General features: G+C 41.2%; 1 protein-coding gene across 3 annotated transcripts in view; it reads right to left on the bottom strand.

Moving 5' to 3' along the window:
* GNPTAB (N-acetylglucosamine-1-phosphate transferase subunits alpha and beta) overlaps window positions 1-22,021 on the bottom strand; it is an 83,602-nt gene that overhangs the window by 50,104 nt on the left and 11,477 nt on the right. For 2 of the 3 annotated variants that reach the window (XM_007165792.2, XM_007165793.2), the window contains exon 2: window positions 7,652-7,737. The exons of the other annotated variant lie outside the window; for it this stretch is intronic. In XM_007165792.2, coding sequence (XP_007165854.1) covers window positions 7,652-7,737 — 86 coding nt within the window. The remainder of the gene's footprint in view (window positions 1-7,651; window positions 7,738-22,021) is intronic. 3 annotated transcript variants of the gene reach the window in all.

Raw genomic sequence — 22,021 nt, 5'->3', positions numbered from 1 at the left:
CCAAGGACCCAAGCTTAGTCTCCTTTTGTCTTTCTCACAGGCCAGGCACAGGATCGGGCCCGCAGCAACACGAAGGGCTCCAAAGACTAACCAAAACATGACTTTTGGCCACAGGGTTAATTATCTCAGGGGAAAACAAATGCAGTTTGGTGGATAAATCTTTCAAATTATGGAAGGAAAAAAATAAAAAAACATTAAAAAAAATTAAAAAACACTTATAGCTTAAAAGAAGTAGGTGAGATGACTGGATGAAAGGAGTGCTTATCCATTTGTTGAATAAGTATTTACTGAGCACTCAGTATGTGCTAGGCACTGTTCTAGGCGCTGGGGACTCAGCAGTAAACAAAGAAAACAAAATCTATGCCTTCATGAAGCTTACATTCTAGAAAGGTGAAGACAGGAAATAAACCAAATAAGTGAAGTCAGATGATGTTCCATGTTATAAAGAAAATAAAGCAGAAAATGAGGATACACAGTATGTCTAAGTGGGGGGTCAGTTTTAAACAGGGAGAGCAGAGATGGCCTTACTGGAAGGTGGCATTTCGGCAAAGAGATGAAGGAAGTGAGGAAGCAGGCCATGTGGGCAACTGCGGAAGAAGAGCCCAGAGAAGGGAAACATCATGTGCAAATGCCCTGAGGCAGCTGCCTATCTGGCATGGTTAAGGAACTAGAGGCCAGTGTGGCAGAGACGACAGGAGCAAAGGGAAGAGCATAAGAAGAGATGAAGGTCAGAGGTTCCAGGGGACCCAGAGCTTCATGGGGAAAATGCGGAATCAATCAGCTCATACTCAGACACAAGTGACAGCTGAGCATCTACCAACCCTCCCGTAAGGTGCACCACTGCCTGCAGAATAAAATCTAAACTCCTTCATAATCTATACCCTGTGCTCTAGATGCTCCATTTGTATGCCCTTACCCAAACAGGATAAGAACTTGCAGGCTTCTGTGTCTTTGAACATGCTTCTCCCTCTGCCTAGAATATCCTTTCTTTCATGCTTCTTTTTAACCACTTCCTCATTCCCCAAATGCCCTCCTCCCTCACCTCCCACAAAGAAAATATACTGCTTAAGAAGCAACTTCCACTGTACTTTGTACTCTAAAGAATCCTTAGCATACCGGTTGTACTATTTTTTTTGATGTCTGTCTTCCACTAGATCAACTATCTCTAAGGCAAAAACGGTGTCATGCATTCTGTGCCCCTCTTCATTAATTATTTCCTCTCTTTCCTGTACAGGCTCAGGCTCTCTCTCCCTACTGCAATGATATGCAAATGCTTCCTCATCTAGGTTTTCTTCTGCATGTGTCTATATGGATGGTTCCCAAATGTGAGCGGACATCAGAATCACCTGTAGGACTTTCAAAACAGATGGCTGGCCTCCATCCCCAGAGTCTCTGATTCATTAGGTCTGGAGTGGGGCCCCAGAATCTGCATTTCTAACAAGTTCCCAAGTAATGCCAATGCTGCTGGTCCAAAAACTCACATTGAGAACTACTGATTTATAGGTAGATTACAGTTCATGTTTTTAAGTTTAAAAAAAAAAAAGCCTTCCCCACTAAAATATCAGTTCTAGATGAGGTCAATGAGTTCCTCTTGTTCATCACTACATGCCTAGGAATAGTGCCTGGGACATAGTGGGGTTTAACATGTATTTACTGGCCAAATAACTATTAGTTCATTCCCTCAACATAAACATTAGCCTTTTCTATTAAAAAAAATGCCTCACATTACCCGCAAGTAAATTATCCAAAGTCATCTCACTCCCAAGTTCACAGGTGATCTATCTATGCTCAGACTAAAAATTAATTTGGAAAAGAAAAAAAAAAAGCTTAAGTGACATATTTTAGAAAGAAAAGGCTTTTAAAAAGGAGGTAAAAATTTGCACATTCCAAAGCTTTTCTGTAAGAGTAATTATCTGCTATTAAAGATTGTTTTAATAGAGTCAAGAGATATCCATGCAAGTTCAACTGAGGAAAACAGCATAAGTATATAATAATGCATTTATGTCCTGGCACTTCTAGTAAGGCTGTATTACATGATCAATCCAATTCTCTGGTGTTAAACTGACAACCCTGAGGAGATCGTGTGATCTGCCCCTGGTCAGTGAGTCAGTTGTTTTTCTACTTATTAGACATGGTCACAGTGAGTGTGAGTCTTTTGTTCTAACCACAGACCACTATCTTAGTTTCCAGATGAGAAGGAAGCCTTTATCTTAGAGCTGAAGACTAAGAAAGTTACCTATGATTCAGAACCAAAGCCGTGGTGATACCTTTTATTTTAATTAGTTTAGTTTAAGTGAATATGAAGGCACTTAATAGTCCCTTGGTTCTACATCACATAAAGCAGAGAAGAAAACTTAGAACATGAATAGTATCTTAGAAACAAAGCTGGAAGAGATTTTACACTTAATCTAATATCTACATTTTAGAGATGACAAAATTGAGCCCCAGACTGACTTAAGGCCTCACAATGAGCAGCAGTAGGCAGTTCACATATTCATTTGTTACAGGCATATAGAATGGGATTTTTTTTTTTCTTCATTCAGGGCAAACAACATTAAAAAGACATGTAGAAACACTAGCAAAACAATGAAAACTTCCTATAAACATTATGGTTTTTTAAAATATATTAGAACATATTAGATATTACATACGGTCCATTTTCTTGTCATCATCAATATTAGATAAATTTGAAATATCCCTACATAAAAATCAAACTATATTTTAATGCAATCTAAAATTAGGAGAAGAAATATTTAAAACACAGACACACTCCCTTCAGAAAGAGAACAAGAGTGTTTGATTAAAACTGCTGACCTCGGTATCTAGATTTTCTGAGTTAGTTTTCCTTCTAAAAGTTTTGACGCTCCGTCAAGGCAGAGATTTATGCATCTGTGCACCATCAGCACGCAGCACAGCATCAGACACAGTAGGCTGAGTGAGTACTCAATAAATGTTGGGAGTAAAAGAAGGCCATTTTGAGCTTTTCTTAGGAAAATCAGCATTGTTAAAATAAAAACTGGAAGAGGAGGAAAATTATGTTTCATTAAGAATCCGTTAATACAATAGTTGTCAAAGTGTGGTCACCAGACCAGCAGTTTCAGTATCACCAGTGAACTTGTTAGAAATGAAAATTCTCTGCACTCCTCTGAGACCAACAGATGCAGAAACCCTGGAGGTGGGGAGAAACTGTATTTTTCTCAAGCCCTCTGTGGAATTCTGCTGGACACTGAAGCTTGAGAACTGCTACGTTAAGGAATTATTCTCAAACTTTTTAGGGTCCAGATACTTAACACGCTTAAAAATTCTTAAGGAACCCCAAAAGCTTTTGTTTTTAGGTATTAACTATCCACACTTGCCATTTTCTTTTTGTGTGTGTGTGTGGTTGAATATAATTTACTTCTTTTTTTTTTTAAACATCTTTATTGGAGTATAATTGCTTAACAATGGTGTGTTAGTTTCTGCCGTGTAACAAAGTGAATCAGCTATACATATACATATATCCCCATATCTCTGCCCTCTTGCGTCTCCCTCCCACCCTCCCTATCCCACCTCTCTAGGTGGTCACAGAGCACCGAGCTGATCTCCCTGTGCTATGAGGCTGCTTCCCACTAACTATCTATTTTACATTTGGTAGTGTATATATGCCCATGCCACTCTCTCACTTCGTCCCAGCTTACCCTTCCCCCTCCCTGTGTCCTCAAGTCCATTCTCTACATCTGCGTCTTTATTCCTGTCCTGCCCCTAGGTTCATCAGAGCCATTTTTTTTTTTTAGATTCCATATATATATGTGTTAGCATACGGTATTTGTTTTTCTCTTTCTGACTTACTTCACTCTGTATGACAGACTCTAGGTCCATCCACCTCACTACAAATAACTCAATTTCGTTTCTTTTTATGGCTGAGTAATATTCCATTGTATATATGTGTCACATCTTCTTTATCCATTCATCTGTCAATAGACACTTAGGTTGCTTCCATGTCCTGGCTATTGTAAATAGTGCTGCAATGAACATTGTGGTACATGACTCTTTTTGAATTATGGTTTTCTCAGGGTATACACCCAGTAGTAGGATTGCTGGGTCATATGGCAGTTCTATTTTTAGTTTTCTAAGGAACCTCCATACTGTTCTCCATAGTGGCTGTATCAATTTACATTCCCACCAACAGGGCAAGAGGGCTCCCTTTTCTCCACACCCTCTCTAACATTTACTGTTTGTAGATTTTTTGATGGTGGCCATTCTGACTGGTGTGAGGTGATACCTCATTGTAATTTTGATCTGCATTTCTCTAATGATTCACACTTGCCATTTTCGAAAATAAATCAGACATTCAAAAATTCATTTTAAAACAGTAATAAACCCCTTCACGGGTTAACATAAATAACTTTTTAAATGAAAATAGCAGGGACTTCCCTGGTGGCGCAGTGGTTAAGACTCCGTGCTCCCAATGCAGGGGGCCTGGGTTTGATCCCTGGTCAGGGAGCTAGATCCCACATGCATGCCACAACTAAGAGTTCACATGCCGCAACTAAGGAGCCCGCCTGCCGCAACTAAGGAGCCAGCAAGCTGCAACTAAGACCCGGTGCAACCAAATAAATAAATAAATATTTTTTAAAAATAAAATAGGACTTCCCTGGTGATGCAGTGGTTAAGAATCTGCCTGCCAATGCAGGGGACACGGGTTCAAGCCCTGGTCAGGGAAGATCCCACATGCCGCGGAGCAACAAAGCCCGTGCGCCACAACTACTGAGCCTGCACTCTACAGCCCATGAGCCACAACTACTGAGCCTGTGTGCCACAACAAGAGAAGCCACCTCAATGAGAAGCCCACACACCGTAATGATGAGTAGCCCCTGCTCACTGCAACTAGAGAAAGCCTGCACAGAGCAACAAAGACCCAACGCAGCAAAAATAAGTAAATTAAAAATAAAATGAAATAAAAAACTAAATAAAAATAGCAGTATTTTCCGAAACAAAAAAAAAATTTAGTGACGAGAGGCATTGCTTTACATTTCTCCAAATCTCTTTAATGACTTAGTAGAAGCAAGCAAGCAAGCAAGCATCTCAAATCATCTGAATTCAATCTGTTCCCATATGCTGTTTTGGTTGAAGAAAACCCAGGCCCACAGATACGTACTTGGAAAGGGGAGGCGTATTTTAATAGCCTTTTCAAATAATAGTGGATATTCTTCTTTGATACTACACCAAAATAAGTGGAAGTTTCTTAAAAATTAGTTGCAATGTGTAATCTGAAACTATATTAATGAACTTTTTGTGCTTTTACATTAAAATCCATTGGTCTTTCTTAAACTTTGAATGGCTTTCACCCATGTGAAATTCTGTAACATCAATGCATTGGTTATCTGGAAAACAACAGCTTAATGAGTTATGCAGCTCTGCCAAATGGTGACATACTTCCTTAATTTTCTTACATAATATTAACAAATGCAATTTTCTTGGATAATGCTGCAAATCTAATCAGGGAAGTCTTTGCAATATTGTGAAGCTGTTAGGCTTACAGTGGTGGAAACAAGTTTTCCAAAATTCTAATTTTCAATTCAAAGCTCAAATTTTATCTTTGGCAGCAAATACTATCATTTCTTTCCTTTCAAACACAGGATCGCTTTGTTCACTGCCAAGAAAATACCTGCCAAATATAACCAAGTCTGAGTAATGACACTGTCATCTGTCCTTTCAAGTTATAACGATGGTGATCCATGAAACAGAACAGTGAGTTCAGGTTGCAACTCAAACAACCACGAGAGGGCTTTTCCTCAAGACAATCACCATGCAGCCAGGTGCCTGAGGTGTGCTTCCCGCTGCATCACACAGAGCATAAAGAAAATGTGTACTCACGGGGTCAGGATAGAATCAAATCAACGATTTTTACTGCTTCCTCAGGAACATTCTTAAGCGAACCCGGCTTTTTTCTGCCCCGTGCAGATATGTGGTGGTGGTGAATACAGTGGCTTGTGCTAAGGTGTGGCAATTTTACCCACCATGGCTTTTACACAATTCGTGCAAATGTCAACGCAGTAAAAAAGGCAAATAACACCTCAGCGTTGTTATAAAAATAGCTCTGATTTCGCAGATCCCCCAGGTTCTTTGGAACCTGCTGTTTTAAGAGATCCTAAGAGAAAGATCTAGAGTTTCCCTACTTCGCCATTCACTTGCTTAAAGTAAAGCTTTAGGCTAACTCAAGGAATCCCACAGCCCTTCTTCGCTGAGATGTTCAGGACTATAATAGTGCATACATCTATGTCTAATTAGCACAGCTTTTTTAAAAAGCTACTTATTTGATAGGGACCATATAGGCACTCATAACAAGTGGATGGAGGCGCAATGAAGTGCTTCTAAGTGGGGACAAGAGCTCCAGCAGAATTGCCGATGTAGTCTAGAGGCTCCCAGAAAATGGTCCAGGTGCATCAACTGACACCAATTACTAGTTATACTTTCACTAGGTTTTCTGGTTCAGTGAAGGTAGAGAGGAGGACTTACGGTGTCTATCCTCAAGGGAAAACGGACAGGGAGTTTTCAGGGAGAGTCAGAAACTCTAGGGGAGTTTCTGATTATGGCCTCTGACAGTCAGACCAAGGTCTATCTGTGAGGTTAACTACCTTTGTTAGCTACCTCACATTTGTTTTTGGTCACCCTGTGCTCCTTGCCCTACAGTGATTACCTGTGCGCCGTTACAATGGAAAGCAGTTAATAGATATTGCATAAAGTGAGTAAATCAAAAAGGAGAGAACTCCGTTTTCTGTTTTTGCTTTTTTTTTTTTTTTTTTTAAGTTAAAAGGACGGTCACCAGAAGAATCCGAAACAAAAATTCATTAACCATGGTTCCTCTAGGTCAGGGGAAATTCAGAATGGAACAGAGAGAGGCTTTACGTTTTCTTTTTCTTTTTCTATAATGTTTGAACTGTTTTCGACCATAGACATATATTGCTTTTATGATATAAAACCATATAAGTAACAGTTTTACAGACAAAAAAATGACAAGACCGTGTGTGACTTATTTTAGCTGTGAGAAGGGAAGGAGGATGTTGGAAAAGATTGCTTTCACTTTGAGGTCTGTCTTGTGAGGGAGGAAAAAATCTCCAAGGAAAAGGGTGAAGGCAGCATTCAGGAGTGGCTGCACCAAGAAGCTTGGCTTTAAGGAGAAAAAGACCCAAACTGTGAGGTTGTTTGCTCCTCCCCACAGCGAGGCAGCCAGATGTGGTGACCACAGGGGCGTGTGGGCGTCCAGTCCTGGTGGATACCACAGCAGATGCCCTGGTTAACACAGAGATGCCAACAGAAGAACACTGGCCGGGGCTTGGAACTGGCTGCAGAGTAGCCTCCTGGCTTCCTCATCCTACAGGGGGATGGAATTACCTTGACCTCACAGAACCGGGGCAAGGACAAAGCGAGATCATGTAACTTAAAGTACTCAATATACTGCAAAGCAGGATTGCTCTTTGGCAATCAAATTTTTCATCCATAAAACGTGAGGATGGATTACAAGGTTCCTTCACATGGGAGTAGTCTTGAACAAGCTAAACCATACCTACAACTTGGAAAGACCCCTTCAACTGTTCTATTTAAAGCATGGGTGATTTCATGACTTATTTAAGCCCAAATAAGCTACTCTCCGAAACTGATCTCTTCTCACCGATTCTGAAAGGACTTCCCAGCAATATTGTCTCTGTAGGAATCAAACAAAACATGGTATTGATCCCGGCTCCATTCCAGAACCACCTAGGGAAAAAAAGAAAAGAAAAACAAATGTTTTCTTTGCATCAAATACTGAGAGTATGTAACTTTCATTTCATTTTAATTTCATTAAGAATTGCTAAAGGACTCCCAAGGCAATAGAAATAAAAGCAAAAATAAACAAATGGGACCTAATCAAACTTATTACAAGCTTTTGCACAGCAAAGGAAACCAAAAACAAAATGAAAAGGCAACTTACGGACTAGGAGACAATATTTGCAAATGATGCAACCGACAAGGGCTTAATTTTCAAAATATATAAACAGCTCATGCAACTCAACAACAACAACAACAACAACAACAAAACCCAATCAAGGACTTCCCTGGTGGCACAGTGGTTAAGAATCCGCCTGCCAATGCAGGGGACACAGGTTCAAGCCCTGGTCTGGGAAGATCCCACATGCCGCGGAGCAACTAAGCCCTTGTGCCATGACTACTGAGCCTGCGCTCTAGATCTGTCAAGATGCTAACATGGGGTAAAAGGTAAATAACAATAAAACTAAGTGATGCAAGGCATCAAATAAGTGATAGAGATAGAAGTTATCCAGAGTTCTGAGAAGGAAGCATTCAGACTGGGCTGAAGAATATGGAAAGGCTTTGTGCAAGAACAGAGACTCGATTTTACAGTAGTCAGTGTTTCTCTCACCTGTTCCTCTGGTATTTTGTTTACTGCTGATAATGGCTGAAAACTATCTAATTGCAAGTTTAAGTCTTTTTTAGCTTCTTTGTTGTTTGGAAGGTGTTCATATTTTTACAGTTTACCCTAGAATAAAAATTTTTTAATTGTACAGGTTTTTTTCTACTCTTTTCCGTCCTTGATAGTATTAAGAAAATGATCTGACACTAACCCTTAGATGAATTTTATTTGATTTACAAGTTACCTTTTTCATTTCTCATAGAGCATATTACTCATTCATCTAGAAAAGTTTGGAAAGATTTTCATAATAGGGTTTAGTTGACAGGAATAGCAGAAAAGGGAAATGGTTCTGATGGAACCATTTTGATTGATCTTGAGAGATCAATCAAACTGCTCAAAGGGTAGAGAACTACTTACAATTCTGTTTATTATCAACTCATACCCAGCACATTACATACCATCTTCTTCTTAGTAAATATTACCTAACTACTGTAGGAGTGATGTAAGAGAAGGCTGGATTTGGGAACTTGGGATGCCTTCTAAGAGAACCTCCTAGTTCTCCTGCTTCGTAGCTGTGTAACCCTGGGTAAACTACAATGTGTGGGCCTCAATTTCCTCAACTATGAACTAAGTACTAAATCTATTTCATCAGTCTGCTGTGCTGCTGTAGTAGGATGGTGATTCTCCCATGACGTGGGCGAGTAAAGGGTATGGGAAGTGCGCCAGGCATATTGGAAGCCGAGGGTAAACAAGCTTAACTTCCTGAAATGCCATCATTTTTATAATGGCAAGACATTTAAAACATTCTATTGGTAGTAATGCAAATTTTTTATGGAGAAAAATGGAATATTGATGTGATAAAAATACAAGATATAATGTTGACCTTTAAAAAATGTCCTATTTGCCATTTTGAGCTATTCTCCCCCCCCCCACACACACCCCCCCCCCTACATTATTCTCCTCAAAGGACTTACTTTTCTCTGTTACTAAGGGTAGTTTGTTGGTAAAAATTTAAGACACAATGAACTAAAATACTATTTACTAAAATACTACATGAACTCTCAAATACCACATAAACAATGTATTATTAATAAAGAATTATAAAAATCATCTAAAGGTAGTTTATTCTACTAGTTAAAGATGTTTATCATTTTTGGACTTCCCTGGTGGCACAGTGGTTGAGAATCCGCCTGCCAATGCAGGGGACACGGGTTCGAGCCCTGATCCGTGAAGATCCCACATCCTGCGGAACAACTAAACCCATGAGCCACAACTACTGAGCCTGCGCTCTAGAGCCCGCGAGCCACAACTACTGAGCCTGCGTGCCACAACTACTGAGCCCACATGCTGCAACTACTGAAGCCCACGCACCTAGAGCCTGTGCTCTGCAACAAGAGAAGCCACCACAATGAGAAGCCCACGCACTGCAGCGAAGAGTAGCCCCCGCTCGCCGCAACTAGAGAAAGCCCGCGCGCGGCAACGAAGACCCAGTGCAACCAAAAATAAATAAATAAAATTAAAAAAAAATTTTTTTTAAATGTGTATCACTTTTAAGACTCCATCTTAGTAATCATGGCGTCCAAGGTATTCCAGATCAATTGTTAGTTAGTTTTACAAAATTGCAGCCAAAGTCAGTCTTAATGTGCTGATCACAGGAGAAGGGGTTCAAACACACACTCACCAAGCACCATAGTGCCAGGCACACCCCCACATTGAATCCCCACAATACGGCACCACTTTGAGGCACGTACTATGACGGCACAAAAAGAAGCTCCAGGCCAAGTTAAAGTGTGTGATGGGGCTGAGGTTTGAATCAACCGAACTCCATAGCCCATGTTCCTGTTTAGCTTGGCCCGGGCTCTCTCAGCTTCACCTGGCCTGCTCCTCTGATGCTTATTTACACAGAGCCAGCTTTGTCAAATACACATTCATGAATGTGGTCATTCAACCAGTTGAAACTGGTATGTTTATCACCCTTAATTCAATGGCCCAGCATTTTTAGAATGTCTGACACAAATGCTAAAATTTTCAGTTGATAAACTTTTTCAATTATGAAACCAGCACACACTTTTGTTGACGATCTTGATGGTCCCGAAACAGGACCAAATGCATGCCTGTGGTAGAGTACAGTGAATGAGGTGCAAGCGCCATAATCCTTTGGGGATTCCCGAGCTAAGGAAAGGAGGAAGGTAAATATTAAGAAGCGAACTGGTGGGCTTCCCTGGTGGCGCAGTGGTTGACAATCTGCCTGCCAATGCAGGGGACACGGGTTCGAGCCCTGGTCTGGGAAGATCCCACATGCCGCGGAGCAACTAGGCCCGTGAGCCCCAACTACTGAGCCCGCGCGTCTGGAGCCTGTGCTCCGCAACAAGAGAGGCCGCGATAGTGAGAGGCCCGCGCATCGTGATGAAGAGTGGCCCCCACTTGCCGCAACTAGAGAAAGCCCTCGCACAGAAACGAAGACCCAACACAGCCAACAATAAATAATAAATAAATTTAAAAAAAAAAAAAGAAGCGAACTGGTGAACAGTGCAAGGATCATAAGATTACAATCAGAAGTTTAAGTCTGGAACTTATCAATAATAAAATTTAGGGCACTTCTCCATTTTCAATTTCTTTTTCTGTAGCATGAGGATATTAATACCACCTATTTCGCAAGATTGTTTTGATAAGATAGGCAAATCCTATAGGGCTGTACAATACTCACTGCAAACTGCTCACAGGTCTCTTAAAGACAGCATTTACATGCTACAATATAATTAATTCACCTGTTTAAATATTATCTACACCTCTGCGAACAAATCAAAGCCAGGAACTTAATCTCTCTCATTTTCAGTCCTAGAACCTTGCACACTGCCTGGCACAAAATCAATAAACTTTCTAGAATGAGTGAATACGGCTACTAGTTTTACAAGACAAACACCTTGGAACAGCTTATTGCTCTGTGGTTTCCCTCCAGAGCTTCCTGCTTTCAGATCCATTCCCAGATAGTCAATGTACAGGCTAAAGGCTACAGGTACAGAGAGACGACAGCAGGCCTCAGCACACAAGGATGCAAAACTCTCTGTAAAAACACATGTCCCTTTCTCAAAGTTTCAAGTGTATAAATGTGACGTGCTACCTTGTAAAACTTAAGATGCCAGGGCTCTCCAAACTCAAGAAGCAAGAACTCTAAGTAACTCTGACAGAGCTTTTCATACATTGATAATCACATCAGAAGTTTATAATATTCCCAAATTACAACAGGTTCTCCATAGTTTCTGAAAACAAAATATATTTTGCATTAAGAGCCACTAAATGGCAGACAAAGATAACCTAAGCTTTATCTTTTTCTGCTAATCCTCCTCCTCCTCTGATACCAATCAGGAAGTCAAATCTGCTCATCACCAGCAGCATTTTCTAATCACATGTGATGAAACATGTTTGTTTTCCTGCCTTAGTCCATTAGAGTTGCTCTGACAGAATACTACAGACTGGGTGGCTCATAAACAACAGAAACTTATTTCTCACAGTTCTGGAGACTGGGAAGACTAAGATCAAGGTGCTGACAGATATGCTGTTTGGTGAGGGCCTGCCTCCTGGTCCACAGATGGCTGTGTTCACACTGTGTCACCTCACATGGTGGAAGGGGCAAGGGAGCTCTCTGGGGTCTGTTTTATAAAGGCACTAATCCCACTCATGGGGGCTCCACCCTCATGACCTAATCATCTACCAAAGAGCTCACCTCCTAACAGCATCATACTGGAATAGTTTCAGCATATAAATTTTGGGAGGACACAAACAGCTCACAGCATTTCCCAGCACGAAGTGGCTAAAATAAAAGACTAACCCATTTCTTATTAGGCATTGAATGGTTACCAAAAGTGGGCTGATCTCTCCTTTTCATACACAGGAAATGACCCAAACCCAAGATGCATGACCACTATTTACTTGAACGTTAATTAAACTCAAAAGATACTTTTCTAGGCCACATCTACCTTCTTTGAATTCTTCACAGAATTAGATACACAACATACATTTGTTGACCATTTTAAAGGGCACAAAATGGGAACCAGGGCTTTGTCCTCAGGGAGCTGACATCCTGTTAAGGACTAATCATGTACTTGCATGAAATGATTTAGGAATACTTACTGTTCAGCTTTTACATGAGTACAGATTAAAATAGATTACTGTTGGGGAAAAGGAATAATCAAGGATGTGGTTAATCATAATAGCTTAACAAAATCTCTCTCCTTTTCCTAGGAGAGAAAGCTGAGATTTTTAAAGAAGTAGAGGAGCAAAGAGAGGGAATTCCCTGGCAGTCCATTGGTTAGAACTCCGTGCTTTTACTGCTGAGGGCCCGGGTTCGATCCCCGGTTGGGGAACTAAGATCCCGCATGCTGCACAATGCAGCCAAAAAAAAAAAAAAGTCCCCTCAACCACACTTGAATAAAAGGAAAAGGGGGGAAAAAAAAAACTACCAAAGATGGTTTCCAAATGTATTCAAACTGACTTTCTGGGTACATATATGTAGGTTTACTTGTTTTACAGTTCAGAGTTTACAGAATCACAGAATTACACAGGGAGTACTTTAAATCCAGTGCCAGTGTGTGAGCCCTGCTAGAACGTCCTTGCAAACAGTTACTCTACCTATGAATTTAGATCTGCACTGTCCAAAAAAATGGTATCCCCACTAGGCATGTGTGGTTATTTAAATTAACACTAAGTAAGTTAAATTTAAAACTTAGTACCTTAGTCACACTAGCCACATGTCAAGTGCCCAACAGCCACATGTAGCTAGTGGCTACTGTACTGGACAGCTCATAATTACAGGCCATTTCCAACACTGCAAAAAGTTCTCCTGGACAGTGTTGCAGCTATTCAATACCTAAAGATTAGGTACGTGTCACAAAAGCAGGCCCTGACCTCAGCCCGAGTTTTGTGATTTTATTTATTTTTTTAATATAAAATCTTTATTGTACAGATGAGAATCTGAGACTCAAAGAGTTGTTTTTTTTTTTTAATTATTTATTTATTTATTTATGGCTGTGTTGGGTCTTCGTTTCTGTACGAGGGCTTTCTCTAGTTGTGGCAAGTGGGGGCCACTCTTCATCGCGGTGCGCGGGCCTCTCACTATCGCGGCCTCTCTTGTTGCGGAGCACAGGTTCCAGACGCGCAGGCTCAGCAGTTGTGGCTCACGGGCCCAGTTGCTCCGCGGCATGTGGGATCCTCCCAGACCAGGGCTCGAACCCGTGTCCCCTGCACTGGCAGGCAGATTCTCAACCACTGCGCCACCAGGGAAGCCCTCAAAGAGTTTAAGTGACTTATCTAAGGTCACACAAAAAGAAGAGTTCTGGGTCTCCCTGGTGATGCAGTGGTTCAGAATCCGCCTGCCAATGCAGGAGACATGGGTTCGATCCCTGGTCCGGGAAGATCCCACATGCCGTGGAGCAACTAAGCCTGTGCGCCACAACTACTGAGCCTGCACTCTAGAGCCCACGTGCCACAACTACTGAGCCCACGTGCCACAACTACTGAAGCCCACGCGCCTAGAGCACAACAAGAGAAGCCACCGCAACAAGAGAAGCTCCACAACAAGAGAAGCCACCGCAATGAGAAGCCCGAGCACCGCAACAAAGAGTAGCGCCAGCTCTCTGCAACTAGAGAAAGCCTGTGTGCAGCAACGAAGACCCAACGCAGCCAAAAATAAATAAAAATAAATAAATTTATTTTAAAAAGAAAAAAGAAGAAGAGTTCTGACTTCCCCTCCCCTCCCAAATTTTTGTCAACAGGCTGCTGGCTCCTCTTAGCAGACGGATGTTTCCTCGGATCTCAGACAGCTTCTTTCCGGCGTGGGATCTGGCGCAGATTCCTTTCACCATCTTCTCCCATCAGAACATGCATTTCTGGCAAGAGAGCAGCTCTGATTCCCTGGCTTTTCTTCCTATTTCCCCTGGATAAGGTCTCTATAGCTTTGTTTTTGTTATTTTTTTAATGGAAGAAGCCAAAGTACTGCAGTGAGGATATTTATCTTTGAGATTCATTTAGGGGAACCTGGTTTTCTTGGCCAAATGCTATAGTGAGCTAACCCTAGGTAGAAAGCATGGGCAGGATGAGGATGGACAAATGTAATAGTTTTGTGATTTTAGACAAGTCACTTAAAGCTCTCTAAATTCCAAAATAATTCCTTATCCCATAAGGGGTTGTTATAAAAAAAATCAAGTAACCTGATATATATCCATCTATTCTAATAACTACGAAGTACTACAAGAAATATAAGGTATTAAGACTATGAAAGAACACTGAACTTATTTAGTCCTTCAAGGGGCTCACAGCCTACTGGGGAGACAAATATGAAACAAACAATTATATCATGTAAAAAATATACCCATTAAAAAATATATATATATACCCAAAGTATAAATAAAAGTGTAGTTGGTAAAGATTTGTTATAACTATTAAACCAGAAGCCAAAACTAATCAAACTAAGTTTTTTTGTTTTTTCTCTTTTGGTAAAATTTAATTGCCATAAAAATGTTTAGTGGGGCTTCCCTGGTGGCGCAGTGGTTGAGAATCTGCCTGCCAATGCAGGGGACGCGGGTTCGGGCCCTGGTCTGGGAAGATCCCACATGCCAAGGAGCAGCTAGGCCCGTGAGCCACAACTACTGAGCCTGCGCGTCTGGAGCCTGTGCTCCGCAACAAGAGAGGCCGCGATAATGAGAGGGCCGCGCACCACGATGAAGAGTGGCCCCCGCTTGCCGCAACTAGAGAAAGCCCTCGCACAGAAACGAAGACCCAACACAGCCATAAATAAATAAATAAACAAACAAACAAAAAGTAAAAAAAAAACACATGTTGCAAAAAAACATGTTTAGTGAAATGAGATAAAATTTTACAAAATATCTGCTTGTGGTGCTTACTACACTTACCTCCATCAACAAATGAATTTTATCTCATACTGTTACTTAGATAAAAACATTTTTTAAAATTCACCAAGGAGAGCTCTCTTTTTATGAGTGTCAAATGCAGAGAAGTCATAAATTAAGCAAAAAGAACACTATATATTTTTAAATAGCTGTAAAGCCATTAAAAAACCCCTTTCCTGAGGGGCAATTAGCAACATGTATCAAAGGACCAAAGAAATGGTCACGTCTTTGTTCTAATTCCACCTCTAGAAATACATGCCAAGAAAATCATCATAGGTGCACCCAAACACTTCTGTATAAATATGATAATAACCATTATTACTTATACAAATAAAACCTGAAGATAGTTTAAAAATTAAACAATAGGTAATCGGGTAAATAAATTAAGGTACAGTCACACAAATATTATGAAGCTATTAAAAATTATGCAGTTTTTAAGCAACTATTAAAAATTAGTAACTTCAGTTAGCCAACAAATACGTGCCACCATTCTAGACTCTGAGGACACAGTAATGGACAAAACAAGATGTCTTCCTTCTGGAGCATACAGACTAGTCAAAGGGTAAGTGTTTGGTAAAATATTACGTGAAAAAAGTAACAATCAAAACTATCAGTCTGGGGCTTCCCTGGTGGCGCAGTGGTTGAGAATCTGCCTGCCAATGCAGGGGACACGGGTTCGAGCCCTGGTCTGGGAAGATCCCACATGCCGCGGAGCAACTGGGCCCGTGAGCCACAATTACTGAGCCTGCGCATCTGGAGCCTGTGCTCCGCAAAAAGAGAGGCCGCGATAATGAGAGGCCCGCGCACCGCGATGAAGAGTGGCCCCCGCTTGCCACAACTAGAGAAAGCCCTCGCACAGAAACTAAGACCCAACACAGCCATAAATAAATAAAAAAAAAAAAAAAAAAAAAAAAAAAAAAAAAAAAAAACTATCAGTCTGGAACGTAACCTCCGCAAAATGGCAAAGTAAGCAACTCCAATCTCTCATCTCCTCAGAAACACTGAAAAACAAGCAGAAACTGCCAGAACAATAAAAGACAAATATTGTATGAAATATACATTATATAAAATGTCCAGAATCATCAAATCCATAAAGACAGGAAGTTATTAGAGGTTACCAGGGCCCAAGGGGAGAATGGAGAGTTACTGCTTAATACCAAGTTTCTGTTTGGGGTGATGAAAAAGTTTTGGAAACAGTGGTAATGGTTGCACAACAATGTAAATGTAATTAATGCCACTGAGTTATACACTTAAAAATCATTAAAATGGCAAATTTTGTTATTTGCGTTTTGCCATAAGATTTTGGAAGAGAAGTAAATCACTATAATACTCCTCCCAAGAGTAATAAAGGAACATTATCAACAATTCTATGATCACAGATTGGATAACAGATGAAATGGACCAAATCCTTGAAAGATACAAACTACCAAAGCTCAAACAAGGAGAAATACATAATCTGAATAGCCTATACCTATTAAATAATTTGGATCAATAAGTAATAACCTTCCAAAACAGAAAGCAACCGGCCCAGATGGGTTCACTGGTGAATTCTACCAAATATTTAAGGAAGAAATGATACCAATTCTCTACAATTTCTTCCAGAAAATGGAAGCAAAGGGAACACTTTCTAACTCGTTTTATGAGGAAAATTACAAACCAATAACTCTCATGAACATGGATGTGAAAATCCTCAATAAAGTGTTATCAAATAAAATCTAACAATGTATAAAAGGAATTATATAACATAACCAAGTGGGATTTATTCTAGATAGATATGTATTTTTGAAAACTGGTTCAACATTCAAAAATTAATTAATGTAATCTACCATATCTCAAGGCAAAAGAAGAAAAATCATATGATCATATCAACAGATAAAGTATTTGACAAACTTCAACACCCATTTTTTCTTTTTTTTGGCTGCGCTACGTGGCTTGTGGAATCATAGTTCCCCGACCAGGGATAGAATCCTTGCCCTCGGCAGTGAAAGCGTGGAGTCCTAACCACTGGACCACCAGGGAATTCCCTTAACACTCATTTTTTTTATTTAAAAATAAAAAATAAAAACCTCTCAGCAAATTAGGAACAGAAGGGAACTTCCTCAACTAGGGTACTTCCAAGTGAAATTAATATTTGAATTGGTAGACTAGTAAAGCAGCTTGCCCTCCCTAATGCAGGTGGGCCTCATCTAATCAGTTGATGGCCTAAATAGAACAAAAAGGCTGAGTAAGGGAGAATATCCTCTGATCTGACTGCCTTGAGCCATAACATCAGTCTTTCCTGCCTTCTAACTTGAACTGAAACATCAGCTCTTCTTGGGTCTCTAGGCTGCCAACCTTCAGACAGGAACTACAGCATCGGCTTTCCTGGTTCTCAGGCCTTTGGACTTGGACTACAGCTACATCATTGGCTCTCCTGGGTCGCCAGCCTTGCTAAATGCAGATCTTGGAGACTTGTAAGCCTCCACAATCCTACAAGTCAATTCCATATAATCAGTCTATTTCCATACACACACACACACGTGCGCACATGCATGTATGCACACATATACATATATCCTATTGGCTTTGTTTCTCTGAAGAACCCTGATATAATTATATATCAACCGATATCAACTAAACCTGTATACTTTACTATTAAGGTTCAATTTAGAAACTGATCACTCAGGTGACCTTTCCATATTTAGATACTAGGGAAAAAGTATCTCTGCACTCCACCTCTTGGTGCCAGGCTCTATTCTAGGGGCTGAGGATACAGTAGTGAATAAGACAGAAAGGCTGAATAAGACAGAAACGCTCCTCCCACGGAGCTTACATTTTGAGGGAGAGAGAAATGAGACATTAAATACACACATACACATTTTCAGACTGAAACTATGTACTACTTTTAAAAAGAAGGGGAATAGAAAAAGGAATGACCTGGTGAAAGAGGCTGCTTTAGGTTGGGTGGTGGGGAAGGCCCACCTGAGAAAGCATTACTGAGCTGAGACCTGTAAGACCAGGAGCACGTCACATGGTGGTCTGCGGGCAGTGCTCTCCAGGCTGATGGGACAACAGCGCAAAGGTCCTAAGGCGGACACAAACCTAATGTGTCAAGGAACAAAAAGAAGGTGGATGCACCAATTCTGAGCCTAAACCTCAGGCAGGTTTGCAAGTATCCGCTTTCTTTCTGTGCCTTTACCACTGCTTGAGAAGAACATGTCCAGGCTGGTCTGCTGGTCCCAGGAGGATGAAAGACATGTGGTCCACGTCCAACCCAGATGAGCCAACTCCCACCTGACCTGCACATCCCAGAGAAGAAATAATTGTCATTTTAAGCCAGGGACTGACAAACCTCTTCTGTAAAGGGCCAAACAGTAAACATCTTAGGTTTTTCAGGCCATATGGTTTCTGCCACAGCTATTCAATGCTGCTGTTGTACTGAGAAAACAGCCATAGACAACAGTAAATGAATGGACATGGCTATGTTCCAATAAAACATTTATTTATGGACACTGATATTTACAATTCGTATAATTTTCATGTGTTATGAATTATTCTTCTTCTTTTAGTTTTTTAAAGCCACTTAAAAATGTAAACTCCATTCTTAGATTGCAGGCCATACAAAAACAGGCGTAGTTTGCTGCTCCTGTTTTAAGCCAGCAAACTTGAGGGTAGTATGTTAGGGAACATTTTTGTAGAAATAGTTACAGGACACACAGTGGATACGTGACACAACCTGCTCAAAGAAGTGGCGCATTTAGGATCTTACATACAGACCATTAGAAGGAGTCTGGATTTTCTACTGTGTACAATGGGCATGATGTAACCTGATTCACATTTTTTAGAAGGTAGCCTGGTTGCAATGTGGAGAACGGATTGTAATGGAGCAAGAGTGGTGAGAGATGATGGTGGTTTATATTTAAATTTCCATAACGCAGGTACCACATCTTTTTTTCTTTTGGGGCCGCAAGCACGTGGGATCTTATTTCCCCAAACAGGGATTGAACCCGCGCCCCCTCCAGTGGAAGTGTGGAGTCTTAATCACTGGACCGCCAGGGAAGTCCCACCACATATTTATTCTTAAATGCTTGGAGCAGAGGTTCTCAGCTTTTTCAGTCTTAGGACCCCTTTATACTCTTAAAAATTATTTAAGACTCCAAAGAGTTTTTAAATTTTTAAATTTTATGTGGGTTATGTCTACTGATATTCACCATATTAAAATTAAAACTGAGGAAATTTTAAAATATTTGTTCATTTAAGAAATAAACCCATTACAGGGCCACATAAAGATTTTCATGAAAAATAACTGTTTTCCTAAACAAAAAAGTTTAGCGAGAAGAGTAGCATTGTTTTTAATTTTCACAAATTTCTTTAATGCGTGGTTTCATAGAAGACAACTGGAATATCTTTGTGTTCTGCATTCAGTCTGCCGCAATGTCACATGTCTGTTAAGCCTCTGGGAAACTCCACTGCACTCTAATAAGGGAATGAGCGAAAAAAGGTAAATAATGTCTTAGTAGTATCGTGTAAATAGTTTGAACTTGTGGATCACTGGATAGGGTCCCCAGACTACCTGTGGAAAACTGCTGGCTTGGGGTAATAGCTTACTTTTTTTTTTTTTTTTAAATCTTATTTTAATTAATTAATTTTTTTATATTTATTTTTGGCTGTGTTGGGTCTTCGTTTCTGTGCAAGGGCTTTCTCCAGTAGCGGCGAGCGGGGGCCACTCTTCATCGCGGTGTGCGGGCCTCTCACTATCGCAGCCTCTCTTGTTGCGGAGCACGGGCTCCAGACGCGCAGGCTCAGCAGTTGTGGTCCACGGGCCTAGTTGCTCCGCGGCATGTGGGATCCTCCCAGACCAGGGCCCGAACCCAGGTCCCCTGCATTGGCAGGCGGACTCTCAACCACTGCACCACCAGGGAAGCCCCATAGCTTACTTTTAAATGCTAGAATCTCAGTGATTTTGAAGTACGGCTGTCCTTCGGTATCCTTAGGGACACCTACCCACCTCCCAACCAACAGATACCAAAATCCACAGATGCTCAAGTCCCTTATATAAAATGGCATAGTATATAAACTAAGCACATATAAACTAAGCTTAAACTAATATAAACTAAGCACATCCTCCCATATACTTTAAATCATCTCTAGATTATTTATAATACCTAATACAATGTAAATGCCATGTAAATAGTTGCTGGCGCACTTGCAAGTTTTGCCTTTTGGAACTTTTTAGAACTCCCCCCCCCTTCTTTTTTTGGCTGCATTGGGTCTTCGTTGCTGCACACGGGCTTTCTCTAGTTGCGGTGAGCGGGGGCTACTCTTCGTTGTGGTACACGGGCTCCTCATTGCGGTGGCTTCTCTTGTGGAGCACGGGCTCTAGGCACGCAGGCTTCAGTAGTTGTGGCACGTGGGCTCAGTAGTTGCAGCTCATGGGCTCTAGAGCGCAGGCTCAGTAGTTGTGGCACACGGGCTTAGTTGCTCCGCGGCATGTGGGATCTTCCCGGACCAGGGCTCGAACCCGTGTCCCCTGCATTGGCAGGCGGACTCTTAACCACTGCGCCACCAGGGAAGTCCTCCCCAAATGTTTTCAATCCCTGGTTGGTTGAATCTGCATATATGGAACCTGCGAATATGGAGGGCTGACTGTACTTTGATGTAAGTTATTCTACTTCACATACTATTCAGTACGGACAATTTTAAAATAAAGAGACTCGCCCAAAGTCAAGCAATTAATTAGATATAGATTATGCCAGTTTCCAAAAGCAAAGACATTGTTCTTTTAGGCCTTTGTACAATTATAAAAATCAACATGCAAAGCCTGCTGATTCTCCAGCACTGCACCCAGTGTGGCAGGTTCACCTGGATCCCTACTACGCCCCCCAGTCTCCTGCTCCCAGTTATCCGCCTGCAATTCACTGTTCGCATCACCTCAGAGCAATTGTTCTAAACACAGATTTGACTCATCACTCTCTTGCTTAAAACCATTTGAATGGTCCCCATTTTCTTCAGGAGGAATCCAAATTCCTTGGAGTCACTCCATAGGCGAGTCCTAAACTGGCCACCGCCTGCCTCTCCAGCTTTACTCCTGGGTACGCTGCTGCGGCCCTTCAGAACCACTTCTGTTCTAGAAGGTGAGAGTTACCTCTCATACCCATACCTTTACACCTAGAGCATCCTTCACTTACAAGGGAGAGGGGCTCCCGTTTCTTCCCTCAGCCATCTCCTTCAAGATCAAGCTCACGTGTCACCCTGAGAAACTTTCCCTGACACCCAGGCCTAGCTCTTCAACTTAAGTTATCACAATGCATCTTAAGTTTGCTTATTTGCTGGTCTGTCTAGAAACTGAGCTCCTCAACAGCAGAAAGATACAGAACCATCTTTGTGTCTCTAAGCAGTAGAGTACCTGGCCCAGAGTAAACACCTCCACTGATCTCTGCTGAGTGAACAACTTACGAAAATTTGGTAAAGAAACTTTATCCAATTTAGAATTAGTCAGAAACAGAAATGAAGTTAATGGAAAGAGGTAATGAAGGAGGGATAAACTAGAACCTAAAAGAAGAAACAATTTTAGGAAGCAATTTTAAAGGGCAATAATACAGGGCTTCCCTGGGGGCGCAGTGCTTAAGAATCTGCCTGCCAATGCAGCGGACATGGGTTCGAGCCCTGGTCCTGGAAGTTCCCACATGCCGCGGAGCAAATAAGCCCATGTGCCACAACTACTGAGCCTGTGCTCTAAAGCCCGCGA

The sequence above is a fragment of the Balaenoptera acutorostrata genome, chromosome 11, assembly GCF_949987535.1.
Source record: "Balaenoptera acutorostrata chromosome 11, mBalAcu1.1, whole genome shotgun sequence".
Classification (NCBI taxonomy): Eukaryota; Metazoa; Chordata; class Mammalia; order Artiodactyla; family Balaenopteridae; genus Balaenoptera; species Balaenoptera acutorostrata.
This window is presented reverse-complemented; position numbering and strand designations above follow the sequence as displayed.